This window comes from Aquarana catesbeiana, linkage group LG08, assembly GCF_042186555.1.
Source record: "Aquarana catesbeiana isolate 2022-GZ linkage group LG08, ASM4218655v1, whole genome shotgun sequence".
Classification (NCBI taxonomy): domain Eukaryota; kingdom Metazoa; phylum Chordata; class Amphibia; order Anura; family Ranidae; genus Aquarana; species Aquarana catesbeiana.
Genome location: NC_133331.1, coordinates 152777414 through 152791655, shown reverse-complemented (window position 1 = coordinate 152791655; position 14242 = coordinate 152777414). Strand labels below are relative to the sequence as shown.

At 40.9% G+C, this 14242-nt stretch overlaps 1 protein-coding gene across 2 annotated transcripts in view; it reads right to left on the bottom strand.

Moving 5' to 3' along the window:
* Positions 1–3749: 3749 nt before the first annotated feature.
* The window catches only part of EIF4EBP2 (eukaryotic translation initiation factor 4E binding protein 2), a 33329-nt gene continuing 22836 nt past the window's right edge, over positions 3750–14242 (bottom strand). For both annotated transcript variants that reach the window (XM_073596573.1, XM_073596574.1), the window contains exons 2-3: positions 9864–10040; positions 3750–8810 (exon numbers count right to left, since the gene is read on the bottom strand). In XM_073596573.1, coding sequence (XP_073452674.1) covers positions 8779–8810; positions 9864–10040 — 209 coding nt within the window. In that variant the 3' untranslated portion in view covers positions 3750–8778. The remainder of the gene's footprint in view (positions 8811–9863; positions 10041–14242) is intronic.

The window sequence follows — 14242 nt, the reverse complement described above, 5'->3', positions numbered from 1 at the left end:
ATAATGATGGACTTATACAAGAGCAGAGAGGCTATGCGTGAGTTGATAGAACTGGAGAACCATAAGATATACAATCAGGTCAAAAAAGAAAGATATATGAGGAAACAGAAATTCAAAAGCTACTGGCCAGGGCCCTAAGCAAAAAGGAAAAACAATAATATTGATAAAATAAGAACTAAAAACAGGTGAGATTGTTTACAAAGATAAAGATATTGCAGAGACCTTCCAGGAGTTTTTCGGAGAGTTGTATGCCATAAATAAAAGCATCAGTACCAAAGAAAGAGAAGGAAAACAAGAGAAAATTAAAAATTATCTAAAAGATAGTGGTTTAACCAATCTCACAGAAACTGAACAAGCCAGCCTCGAAGCCCCATACACGGAACTTGAAGTGAGGAAAGCGCTCAAAGGTATGAAAATGGGGAAAAGTCCAGGTCCAGATGGACTGACGGTGCTCTATTACAGAAAATATCAGGATTACCTGATACCAAAAATGTGCTCTTATATGAATGACGCCGGGGATAAGGGAGTAATGAGAAAGGAAGCTTTGGCAGCTAATATTGCTATCATTCCAAAGGAAGGCAAAGATAGCACACTATGTTCAAGCTACCGGCCGATATCCCTCTTAAACGTGGACACGAAAATTTACGCGAAAGTAATTGCAGATAGATTAAAACCAATAATAGAAAGAATCATACACCCAGATCAGGTAGGGTTTGTTCCAGGGCGACAAGGGAGGGATAACAGCATTAAGACCCTCCTGATGGTGCAATACATGAAGAAAAGTGGAGCTCCAGGCCTACTCTTATCAATAGACGCTGAAAAAGCGTTCATGAAGTCCCAATCGACTATCGATTGGCACACTAGAGGAGATGGGTTTTGGGACTAAAATCCGCAGAAGGATAGGGGCACTATATTCTGGACCTACAGCGAGAGTAAGAATAAATGGAATCATGTTGGAGTCCTTTGAAATGTACAATGGGACCAGACAAGGGTGCCCGCTTTCCCCTGTCCTATTTGTGCTGACTCTAGAACCATTACTAGAAAAGATCAGGAAGTGCCCGGATATCAGCGGGGTAACGATAGGTCGGGATGAATATAAAATAGCCGCATTTGCGGACGATATCCTGCTTTATATTACGTGCCCAAGGATATCTGGACGATATCCTGCTTTATATTACGCGCCCAAGGATATCTCTCCCGAACATAATGACAGCCCTACTAGAGTACGGAAAGCTTTCTAATTTTAAAATAAATCCAAATAAATCTGAAACATTAACCCTTAACACCAGTAAAACCAAAGACCACTCATATCAAAAGCACTTCCCCTTTATATGGGGGCAAAAAGCATTAAAATACCTAGGGATAAAAATCACGACTTCACAAGAGACGCTCTATCATGTCAATTTCCTACCACTTCTCAACTAAATAAAGCAAGAACTTAAGAGATTACACTTAGGACAACTGTCATGGGGAGGGAGAATTAATATCTTTAAAATGATTGTATTGCCAAGAATAACTTACAAAATGCAGATGTTGCCAGTGGCGCTCCCACAGGCGTACCTTAGAAAATTGCACTCGATTTTTTTAAGATTTATCTGGAGAGAGAAAACACCTCGATTGAAGTTTGCACAATTAGCAAAGGCTAGGGGTAAGGGGGGATGGGAAGCACCAGATGTCCGAAAATACTACGAGGCCATAGCTCTTGCCAGAGTAGTTGATTGGGCAAAAAGTAAAGCAGATAAACACTGGGTAAAAATGGAAAAGGAAATTAGCGACACTAAGCTGAATAAAATAATCTGGATTCCACCACACCTAAGGAAACTAGGTAAAGAAACACACAAGATCACTAAACACGCACTCAGAATTTGGGATAACGTTCACAAAAGAGAGCAGTGGGGGTACAACTCTCCCCTAATGTCACTCAAGGATTCAGACTATTTCGCACCAGGGGTAGGGGAGTGGTTTGGGGGATGGTTACGGGACAAGAATACAATTAAAGGACATAATGCAACATAATAAACTATGCACTTATTGGGAGCTAAAGGAAAAAAAAAAAAATCTGCTAGTTATAAATACTTGGCGGTACAGCCAATTGAATCAGTTCATAAGAACCCTCCCACAACCAGTTAGATCGAGGGACAACTTACGCCCACTAGAGAAAATGTGTATGGACAAAGATAACAAAGGGGGGTTCTCCCAGACGTATAGAATGTTGATAGGCCTGGGGAGCACAGAAGCCCCATCGTTTATACAGAAATGGGAGAAGGAGCTAGGAAGAAAACTTACTGCCCCAGAAGGGTCATTGATCCTAAGCAGAACAGCAACCACGTCGGTCAATAGTAAAATTTTGGAGTTGAACTTCAGATGTTTGACCAGGATGTACTTGACCCCAGAACGCTTGAACAAATTTCAAAACGGACCTCCACAATATTGCTGGAGGGGATGTAAGGAGACGGGGTCAATGGCTCATATCTGGTGGCAATGCCCGACAATTAAAATATTCTGGAGCGAAGTGAGGGGACTTATTAAAGATATAACAGGAATAAATGTTCAAGATGACCCTTGGGTTTGTTTATTTCACATGAGTGAAATGCCCAATAAAGCCTATCAGAGAACTCTAATACCGCATCTCATGGATGCGGCTAAAAGCTTGATACCCAAGTACTGGAGAAGGACAGAAAGACCTGCAATGAGGGACTGGTATGATAAAATTAACGAAATATACAGTTTAGAGTATCTAAGGTACAGTGAGGGGACAAAAATGGGAGTCTTTGAGACAAAATGGAGAAGGTGGGTAGAATTCAAAAGATCCCTGAGAGCGGCCGAGATATGGGCATCCTAGGTAGGAAGCAAGAGAGATCTCAAGATAAAAGGTAAAGAGGGCCTGGCAAGCAAAAGAAGGGAGGAAGGAAAGACAACAATGGGGGGGGGGGGGGGGGGGCAGTCGGGAGGTACGGTCTCGGGGGGGGGGGGGGGGGGTTTATAGGTAAATAGACTAACGAAATTCCACCTAACTAGGTCTTGAGGTGTATAAAAAAATAGTAACTTTTTGCCACCACGATGATGTGAATAAAAATGGGACAGTTTGAATTATTGACAACTGAAAAATGATCCCCAGAGAGAAAATATACCACTGAGTGGTGAAAAAAGAAAAGAAAAGGGAAAAAAAAAAAAAAAAGGAAAAGATAAAAAGAAAAAGAGGAAAAAGGAAAAGAAAAAGAAAGGAAAAAAAAGAAATATATTTTAGCGGCACTTCAGGTCAATTTGTACACAAGCGACAAGACTTGTCAGGGCCTGTACATTATCTCTTCTGTTTGTTCTCAGAGTGGATTAGAGATTTTGCTCCCTAACCATATAGTTCGTTATTTATATTTACCACTGCATAGAGATATTTAAAAATATTTTTTTTTTTTTTTTAAAAAAGCAGCTATTAACTAAAATTATACCCCACACTTTTGATTATTATACAATCAACCGGCCAACTAATTGATTATAAAAATAATCGTCAGTTGCAGCCCTACTATTTTCTGTATCTGCTGAATGTTTAGCCAGAAAAAACACAGGAGCCACAAGCTGCAATATAGTAAATTTTTGCTCTTGAATTTCATCATCATTTAATTAAATTGCAACAGAAAGAAAAATGCCTCTTTACCATTAGACATACATCTTCAATGGTAGGAAGCACATAAAACCTTTACAAATAGAATGCACACAAAAGTATCAGATGTAAAACAAAAGACACAACACGGTTTCAGAATAATCCCGATGATATTTTTTTTAATTTACAAGGTTTGGTGGTAAAGGTCAATTCAGCAAAGAAGTGCTCACTGGATTCTCATACAAAGAAAGCATTTATCATGTATACTTGCTGACCCCTGCAGGCTATTTTGCTAACTGCAAAAAATCGAAAAACCTTGCACCATTACCAGCAGGCGGCTAAATTACACCTTTTACTAACAGTGATTCCACTGGTTCCCTATTGAATCCATAGCTGCATACATAGGAATATTTGTTCAGTTCACACAAAATGGCCTCCTCTGCTTGACAGGTGCTTTAATGGGATGTCTACCTCCAAAAGGCTAGTTGAATAGTTTTTTTTTTTTTTTTTAAATATTTAAAGCAAAGGTCTACCCACTGCTGCAAAAATGAAAAAAAAAAGACAGCAGCTGCACCTGCTGACTTAATAAATCGCACACTTACCTGTCCTGGAGTCCAGCAATGTCAGCACCGCAGCTGATGTTTCCATCAGCTGTCGGGTGCATGCCGCCTCCATTGCAAGTAGCATACCAGGAACCCCACTGCACGAGGCTCCTCTCTCCTACTGGCCCGCTAACAGGGGGAGGAGGGAGCCCCAGCAGTGACATCAATACCCGCGGCTGAGGCTCCCGGAAGTGGGAAAGCATATCAGTGCCACATTTGGTGAAAAGGTGCCAAATGTGGCAGCAGAGGGGGGCGGAGAGTACAAGGGGAAGTTCCACTTTTGGGTGTAACTCCGCTTTAACTTGGCCCTTTGATGAAATAAGCAGTTGCAAATGTGTAGAAATAAACACAACTGGTTGTTACATTTCTATAGTAGCTAAAGCCTCTCAGAACAGATGTTCAAGTGTTTGGCAGGTGAAGGTTTTATTCATCAGCCAATTCTTTTAGATCTCATTTACTGCAGAGTAGCCACTCTTACAGTAGTTTCAAGCTGTTCACTGAACACTGCTCAAGCCTGGCTTGATAGTTGCACCGAATAAGGCCCCATCCACACTGGTGTGCTTTTACAGGGCAAAAAAAGCACATGAAATTCATTCCCCATTAGATCCTATGGGACTGCTGCCACTGCAGATGCACCACTTTTTAACCTGCATCTTCAGCAGTTTTTAAAAAGCACACCCAAAAAAAAAAAGCACCTTTTGTCTTGTAAGTCAATGGGAATGCAGCAAAAGCACATCAGTATGAAAGAGCCCTAAAAAATCTAGAGGTTCAAATTCAACATTTTGGAGCCTGTTAGAAAATAGGTTTACCCCAGAATTCCACTTTAACCTAACCAAGTGCTCCCTCCCCCCTTAACACCTATGCTGACTAACCTGTGTAATAAAAATATATACACACTTGCTTATTTTCAGGCTGCTGCAGCCACAGGATCCATTTCCCGTGTCAGCAAGCAATGGCTGCAGTAGAGAGGAATGAGCACAGACAGCAGATGGGCAGCTCTGGGTTTCATCACCGCTCCAGGGTTTCCTCTGCCCAGCAGCCACAACTGGATGGCACAGGGGAAAGCACGTGACTCTGGCATCTGAAAAGAGGCATATATATATATATATATATATATATATATATACACATACACACACACACAGGTGTTGGAGGGAGCACTTTTAATATGAATTAAGGTTAAGGTTTAGCCTGGAACTCCAATGCTACCTCTAAACACCATTTTAAAAAGGTTGACTACCCCATTAAATTGGTCACCAAAAACTAAAATGTGAAGAAAGTAATCACCCCAGTAATGCAGCTTGCATGTTTTTTTTTCATACAAATTCAATCTGTCAACAAAAAGTATTAATGATGCAGTTTTACAGTTCTTCACAAGTGTGTAAAATTCTGTACACTGTATAAGTTTCAAGCAACTATATACAAGAATTTTTAAAATGGTCTGGCTGACCTGCGTGAAAGCAAAGCAAGTTTCTCGGTTTTCTTTTTTGATATACCTGAGTTTTGCAAACAAATCTGCATAAGGTCTGAACATTTGCAGTCAGCCTTAGGCTTGTGATGGCATACAGGGGCACACAATCTAAAAAATTTAGATATTTGTCTCATAGTCACCCAAAGCAAAACAAAAAAACAAAAAAGGTACTGTCATTAGCACCTTCTCACCCCATTTATCGCCCTTTTTTGTTGTGTTCAGGTTTTCACACTATATACATTTTGTATCCTACAAGCTAAAGAAATTTGGTACAACATGAAAGCAATCTAAAAGTGTGCCTTCATTAATTTCCCTTAGTCCAAACTATTGTGTCTTGTTTTAGGACTTTTGCTGTATAACAATCTAATCTGTTACCATCAGAGTAAGTAGATTTTTTTTTCAATAAATTCTTTAAATCGCATATTCAAAAAAGGTACTGCCTAAAGGAAGGTTCCATTAAGCACTTAAGTGAATTGGGTAAGGTGAGTAATGTGCAAACATGCACCGCAGTATCCTACTTAAACTGGAGTGGGTGGTCAGATGCTTAAATTCTAGGTGTTAGAGGAAAATGCTGTAATACTTTCCTTATTCCTCACTCCCCTAGCCACCGCACTCTTCTCAATGCTCCAGGTTGTGGTCAGGCCATCTGCATTCTCACAATGCAGCATATCTGGTCCTGCACTATTCAGGCTCTGGCCCGAGTACCTTAAAGAAGAAGCTTGGGGGGGGGTGGAATCCGGCACACAGATGGAGGAACTCCTAAATTTGAGGACAGCACCAGTAGGGGCACCACTGCAACTGTATATTACTGCCAGGACTTGAGCTTTAAATAAAGTCCACTGGCTCCAAAAAACATCAGAAAAGGCCATATGAAGTCTGATACTCAAGCCAGAGAACACCAAGAGGCCCTGGATTGCAGGAGCTGTGACTTTAATGAGTTTCTGGTGGGAAAGGGTACAGAAGGGCAGGTTGTTACCTCACATTCCACTGATCAGTTAACAGATTAGTCTTTAATTACATGGTTTTGTTTTCACTGAGCCAAACATATGCAGCCCTTCACACCTTTGCTACCAATACTTACAAGAAGTCAAACAAAACATTCTATGTGCAAGGCTGAAGATGGAATTTCTGCACTAGTGATGTATAACACTTTTCCTTCCCAGATAGCATTTGTTCTGACAAGTTTAAGATTTTAAACACATTGATGAAAAAATTTAGGTGTGTGTGTGTGTGTGTGTGTGTGTGTGTGTGTGTGTGTGTGTGTGTGTGTGTCCCTGTAAAACGAGACGTGGCTGACCAGCACAAAAATAAGTCGGAGCCCAATAAATTCTCCTCAACATCTGCACTGGAAGAAATGGGAATTGCCCTAATTCTTTCCCTCAGCAGTCTATAGGCATATGCAGGTTTGCATACTCAAGTACACAAACGCTAAAGTGATAAACATCTCCTGACAGCAGTTAATTCATCATTCACATTAAGAGAAAAAAAAAATTAAATAGCTACACTTAGCACATAAAGATACTTAAATTCATGGTGAAATATCTTGAATGTACAGTAGAAAAAATAAAATAAGCAAACCAAGCTAAATAAATCAGACATTGTTTGGTTGTGTTTTAATGTTTTTAAACTTTTTTTGTCATAAGTTCACCTTAGTTTAAAATGTCCCATGAAAAGATTTGCTCCATACAATTGAGAGAAGAATGGAGTTGAACAGCATATTGAATAGGGAAAGCAGAACAGAAGGTATCTGAAAAAGGAACCCCTAATCAGTTGTCAGCATCACATTAAGATTGTCCACCATTTAGGATTGTATAATGCTGAATATATATATATATATATATATATATATATATATATATATATATATATATATATATATATATATATATATATATATACACAATCCAGAAAAAAAAAAAACGCAAACTATTAGCAACAAATTGATATTCCAGGCCAATTTTGATTAGGTTTGGACAAAATATTTTCTCTTTACTGCTGCTCTATATATGAAAAGAAAATGTGGACAATTCAAGCCAAACATGTATATACAGACTGAATATTGTGAAAAACAAAGTCATGCTTTTTCTGGGTCATGCATTTTTTGGTTACAGCTTTAATACTATTTTGTGAGGGGGGGGGGGGGGGGGGACACAAAACAGCATATTCTTTATAAATGCAAACTGAAGAGACACCTTCAGTGGTGCCACACCAAAAGCTCATGAATGACCCAGAAGTACATGGATGAAATGACGTGTGCCAAAAACAGCACACCACTGATACATTTAACCAGGTTTCTGGGAAGGAAAAACAGTTTTAGCCACTTCCTTGTCCTCACGTGACTGACAGGCTAAACAGGACCCAATATTGGAGGGGGGGGGGGGGGGATTAGGCCCAAAATCTTTGACTGCTATGAACACAAAATTAAGCTCATATTCTCCCATAAGTACAGACTGACTGACCCTTGGGAGGAAAAAAAACAAAATCACCCAAAATAATGCACTTTTTGAGACAGGCAGCATGCCCATGGCATGTTTATTATGGGCCTTGTTAATGTATCAGAAAAAAAAAAAAAAAAAAAAAATATGAAGTGCTTATTTTAGGGGGCTTAATACAAAAAGCCAAGTGCTAACAAAAAGGAGTGGCGAAGGACAAGGCAAGGTTTTTTTTGTACCCAGACATGTTTGGTGAGGTACATAGCAACTTAAATCCTACCATTTTTTTTTTAAACGGCAAAAGGAAAAAAAAAAAAAAAAAAAAAAAAAAAAAGGACAATTTCCATTTCTGCCACCCATCATTCACAAGCATTTGCAGAACTACAGTACAAAAATTGGCAAACTTAATTCCCGTTTGCCAACATCAAGCCATTGAAAATCAGTTACAAGTCCTTTCACCACCTCCACATTGTGATTGGGGTGGGATTAATCATGGGGGAGAAATAAAGAGAAAGGGGAAAAAAAAGAAAAAAAAAAAAAGGAAGGAGCCTAGTTGCGTTGACCTTTGGCACCAGGAAGGGCAGGTTTCTACGCAAGTGCGCCTTTCTCATTACACGATCCTATTTGCCAAGCCAGGTGCGCACAAGTGAGCGTGCTTGACAGGCATCCTGGAGATTAGATGTCCATTTCAAACTGAGCGTCATCACCTAGAGGAGAGAAAAAAAAAAAAAAATCATAAGGAAGGAGATTAGGCAAGGATATGAAAAATGCCTTCTTACATTAATAGGCTTGCAGTCAGACAAGCATACTTGTGGATAGTCCCAACAAATGTCTCACAATGATGTGGTGCAAGCTCCCAATAGTTGATAACCAAATCCTGTAGCTGTTCTCACAATGGCTTAAAATATCAATGCCGTGACCTCTCTCGTCTTGACCTCATCTGCAACAGGGCAGGGCCGAGAGCAGCATTATACTTTTTTCTGGAACTGCAAGCACTGCTGTGAACTATGCCATTGAACCTACTTTCAATGCATTTGATGCAGAAAACAAAATGAATAAAAATACACACTGGATTGCATGTGGTGTGAACTGGCCATTTAAGTTAAGTTGTTAGGCTAGTGATTAGTTTAGTTAATGGGCACTTTTTTGTATGTTGGGTCAAGGGTCTTGTGGGGACCAAAACCAGCACATTCTTGGTTACTTTATTGGACACTAATAAAAAGAAAAAGGCCCCTTTCACACAGGGCTGTCCGTTTTTACTACTCCGCTTGCTCCACGAGGATTGCTCCATTGATCCCTGTTGAGCCAGTGGATGACAAGTCAGTCTCTGCACACTGTGCAGGGACAGACCTGTCAGAGAGACTGCTCTCCCCTATGGGGGGGGTAAAATCGGATGATTATGGACCGCCTGTCAGTTTTCATCCAATCCGCCAGACAGATGGATAATAGGACATCCATCCGTCTGGATTTTGTAGAGCGAATGTCAGCAGACATGTCACCGCTGACACCCGACGACCCAAAGAGCTGTATGGAGTGACCGTACAGATACGCCTGAAAAAACTGACAGGCGGATCTGAACTATCGGCGTGTGTGAAAGGGGCCTAAAGTTGTTTTTTGCAGGGATGGCAACATATCAAATGTCAGTCACCCATTAGCTACTTTAGCACCTTGATTGCCAGATACTTCTAGAATGCGTCACTGGATTGTAAATCGAGAAAAAAAAACAAACACACACACACACACACACGAGTACATCTTACCAATAGCGGTCTTCCTGTCATGGTTGTTCAAATTATTTGTTTCTACTTTGGGGGATTCGACAGCAGTATTAGGGCTGGTAACTCCAGGAATATCCGGCAAGCGACGAGGAGGGGTCTGAGCCAAGGGAGAATTGCGACGGTCCAAAAGAAACTTACGATCATAAATGATCCTGGTCCCTAAAGGAAGTGATAAAAATATAAAAGCATTAAATAAAACAAGTCGTGGTGCAGCAGGTCACAGTAGCCAATAGCAGCCTTTACTTTCTCTCTAAACTCTAAAAATGAAGGAATCTTACCTAATACTCACACCTGTTCCACCCACTGCTGCAAAAATTAAAAGCCAGCAGCTGCACATATTGGGGGGGGGGGGGGGGGAACAACGAGCGGAAATTCCACTTTTGGGTGGAACTCAGCTTTAAAAGCTATTATGAACTGGATCTTTGACAGAAGTCCCTGAATAACAGGCTTTTTGGTCAAAGTTTTTACACAACTGCGATTTGTTCTACATATGTAGAAGCTCACTCTCAGAAATTGACTGGTGGTTGGCAACAAAACCTTTAAAAACCAGTCCTTTAATAGGTGAAAAGAATCTGCATGGATGTAGCTAGCACCCCACTCTACCCATCACCAGCACGTATACTTGGTCACAGAATAAAAGGAAAGTGGACATTAAAAAAGGAAATTTAAATGGATATACTGTAAAGTAATAAGAGGCTTCGCTCCCTATATGCATGGCAAGGCCTTTTTTCCTTTCAAATCTAACTTACGTACCTTAAAGTGGAAGTAAACTTCCATTACAATCTTTTACCTATAGGTAAGCCTATAATAAGGCTTACCTATAGGTAGTGTAAATATTTCCTAAAAACAGGCACCATTTAGGAGATATTTACTGTACATGCAGCCATTGATATCACTGGCACATGCGCTCAGCCACCCGTGCCCTCTCTTCATAGCCCTGTGCCGTAAACTGCAGATCCCAAGCGCATGCGCAGGAGTGATGCCATTGTGGCTCCGGCTGGTCATAGAACTGGAGTCCGTGAACCCAAAAGCAAGACGGGAGCATCTTGTAGTGTTGACATTAGACGTTGATTTGTTTTAAGGAGTTTAACATAATGTGCTAGTATGCAATGCATACTAGCACATGCTGACAACATTGCCTTGCAGGGTAAGAAAAGCTTTTTTTGCTCCACTAATGCTGAGAGGCCAGCCCAGGCAGAGAATAAAACAAAATTATAGCAAATTAGTTTAATACTAAGACTGAAACACCTAGCACTCTGTGCTGCACAAACCATTTACTAATTCACTGTAGAGCTCTAACAAAAAATTAAATATATTTTCTGGCTAGGTTTTTCAATACAAAATTAAATTATATGCAGAGTGCAGTAAATCACAGAAACAGTATTTCAGTTTTCAGACGTGCACAAAGTGGTTCAGTTATCCTGACTGAACGTCATAACGTCTAGCAGGACAAGCCACGGGGGCGCGCAGTGATCAGTGGTGCGTCAGTCTGACACACTATCTCTGATCGAGGTAAAGCGCTTGATGGAAGCCCTTTACCACGTGATCAGCTGTGTCCAGTCACAGCTTAAAACAGGAAGAGCCGTATATCGGCTTTTCCGCCACTCGCGCTGAGAGGCCTGAGTAGAGGAGAACCAATCGGTTGCTCTGCTGACAGGGGGGGGGGGGGTCTGCACTTCATTATCAGTGCAGCCCCACCAGGGATTCCCACCGAGCACCACCAGGGATGCCCAATAGGGAAGTGTGCCCATCAGTGCTACCGAACAGTGCCATCCAGTGCTGCATATAAGTGGAAAGAGAGGAGACAGATTGTGTGTTCCTCGTATACAAGAACACCGATCGGTCACCTCCCCCAGTCAGTTCCCCCCCGTTAGAATCACTCCCTAGGTAACATTTAACCCCTTGATCGCCCCCCTGGTGTTAACCCCCTTCCCTGCCAGTGACATTTATACAGTAATCAGTGCATTTTTATAGCACTGATCGCTGTATAAAATGTCAATGGTTCCAAAATGGTGTCAAAAGTGTCCAATCTGTCCGCTGCAATATCGCAGTCCTGACAAAAATCGCAGATCGCCATTACTAAAAAAAAAAAAAAAAAAAAAAAAAAAAAAAAAAAAAAAAAAAAATCTAGCCCCTATTTTGTAGGTGCTATAACTTATGCGCAAACCAATCAATATACGCTTATTGGGATTTTTTTTTTTTTTTTTTTTTTTTTACAAAAAAAAAAAAAGTACAGGTGATCAAATACCACCAAAAGAAAGCTCTATTTGTGGGGGAAAAAAAATTATCAAAATTTCATATGGTTACAGTGTTGCATGACCACGCAATTGTCATTCAAAAGGTTATGGCGCTGGAAGCTGAAAATTGGCCTGAGCAGGAAGAGGGTGAAAATGCCCGGTATTGAAGTGGTTAAAAACAGGGGAAAGCTGTACAGCAATAAACCATGCATATCAATTGGTGAATAATAAACTCCTGTCCTGCAAAGGATGTGAAAAGCACCTTTACTTATTGGCTCCTCCACTCCCCTCAGCATCCAATGCAGGGGGCCTTAGACCACTGTAGCACAAGAAAAAAAAAGGTTGCAGGAATTGGTCTAGCCAGTCTGCAAAAAGCAGAGGACCAGGAAACAAACTCCTTCACCCAGCCCCTAATGCATAAATGAGCAGCTAACCCTTGCAGTGCCAGCACAGCCCCACTGCAAACAAGGACTTCAGCTTGAAGAATAAACTTGATAGCCATTGCTATTCAAGTGCCACACAGCCTGAAATATGAAAGGAGCTTTGTTTATATAAAGCTCTTGTCCCTGTCTGGACTATATCCAGTTTCTTTGTTAAAGGAAACAAAACAAATTGTGGTCAGCAACTCTGACCAGGCGTGGATATCACACACAAAATCATGTTTTAAACAAACAAAAGTCAGAATACCTAAAAGCACATGATGACTAGGGTTGCACCGATAACACTTTAAGACAAATTTAAAAAAAAAAAAAAATAATAATGATAAAAAAAATGCATCAGTTTAGGCCAATATATATATTCTACTTTTTTTTTGAAATAAGCAATTGATTCGTTTGCGCAAAAGTTATAGCGTCTGCAAACTATGGGAAAGATTTATGGCATTTTTATTTTTTTTTACTAGGTGATCTGCGATTTTTAGCGGTACTGCGACGGACACTTGACACGTTTGGTACCAGTGGCATTTATGCAGCGATCAATGCTATAAAAATGCACTGATTACTGTGTAAATGTCACCAACAGGGAAGGGGTTAACACTAGGGAGCGATCAAGGGGTTGTGTGTTCCCTCTGTCTGTTCTAACTGTATGGGGATAGGACTGATGAGAGGAAACAGTTTTTCCTACTTATTAGGAACAAACAATATGGCTCCTCTGACAGCACAGGGTTTTGTGTGTTTACATACACAATCGCACGTGGCCGGCGGCGATCGTGCCCACCAGCCATGTGCATTGGGCCCCCATCAGTAACTACCATCTGATTGCTGTCCAGCAGTTGGAACCTTCCACCCAAAATTTAGCCACAGCTTTTTTCTGAAGTATATCTTTTGTGGTCTGGGCTAGTGGTATTTCACTTCGTGACTTCTCTGTGCTTTATTATACAATTCAACATGATGAACTCTTAAATGGGCCCAAAAATTGATGCATTTTTGGTTTCTGTAGTTGCCGATCTCATGCTCACCTTGTTTGAGCATGTGTTGCACACTGCTGCTTTTGCTAGGGATGATTGAGACGAGAAATAGTCCCAGATGACACTTTTTCCCTCTCTGCATCCATCTGCGTTGAAACTTGAAAGTCTTACAGATGAGGTAAAAAAAAAAAAAAACAACTGTCTGGCACGGTGCACCCTGCTGTGCGTGGGCGGTTGCTTCACCCTAGCCTTGCCGAGTGGTGCGTCCTCTGGTCCAGTTCCGCCATTCCGTGGCATGTACGGTGGAGGCGAGGGAGGCAGCAGCCTTTGCCCTATCCAGATAGAAGAAACCAGGACTCAGAACATTTGCAGGTCTAGTGCACAGACTGGGCCTGCAGTCAGTGCACTGCAAACTGAGTCTTGGTTTCTTCTACCTAGGATGAAGACAGTAGGCCCAAAAAAAGATATTCTTCCCCTGCCGCGGTGACCATCAGTACGTTTCTGAATGATAGATTTCGGAAATTCTTGAATATTGGCAAAAAAAAAAAAAAAAAAAAAAAAAAAAAAAAAAAAAAAGAGAAATCAGCCGCTTTGACAATTGGTTGACACCATCCCCCCCCCCCCCCCCCCCCCAATTTAAATAATGAAATGGCCAGCCCAGAGTGCCAATCTAAACCCAGAAGAAAGCCACTGGAAAATCCTTGGTGACAAAGTTATGG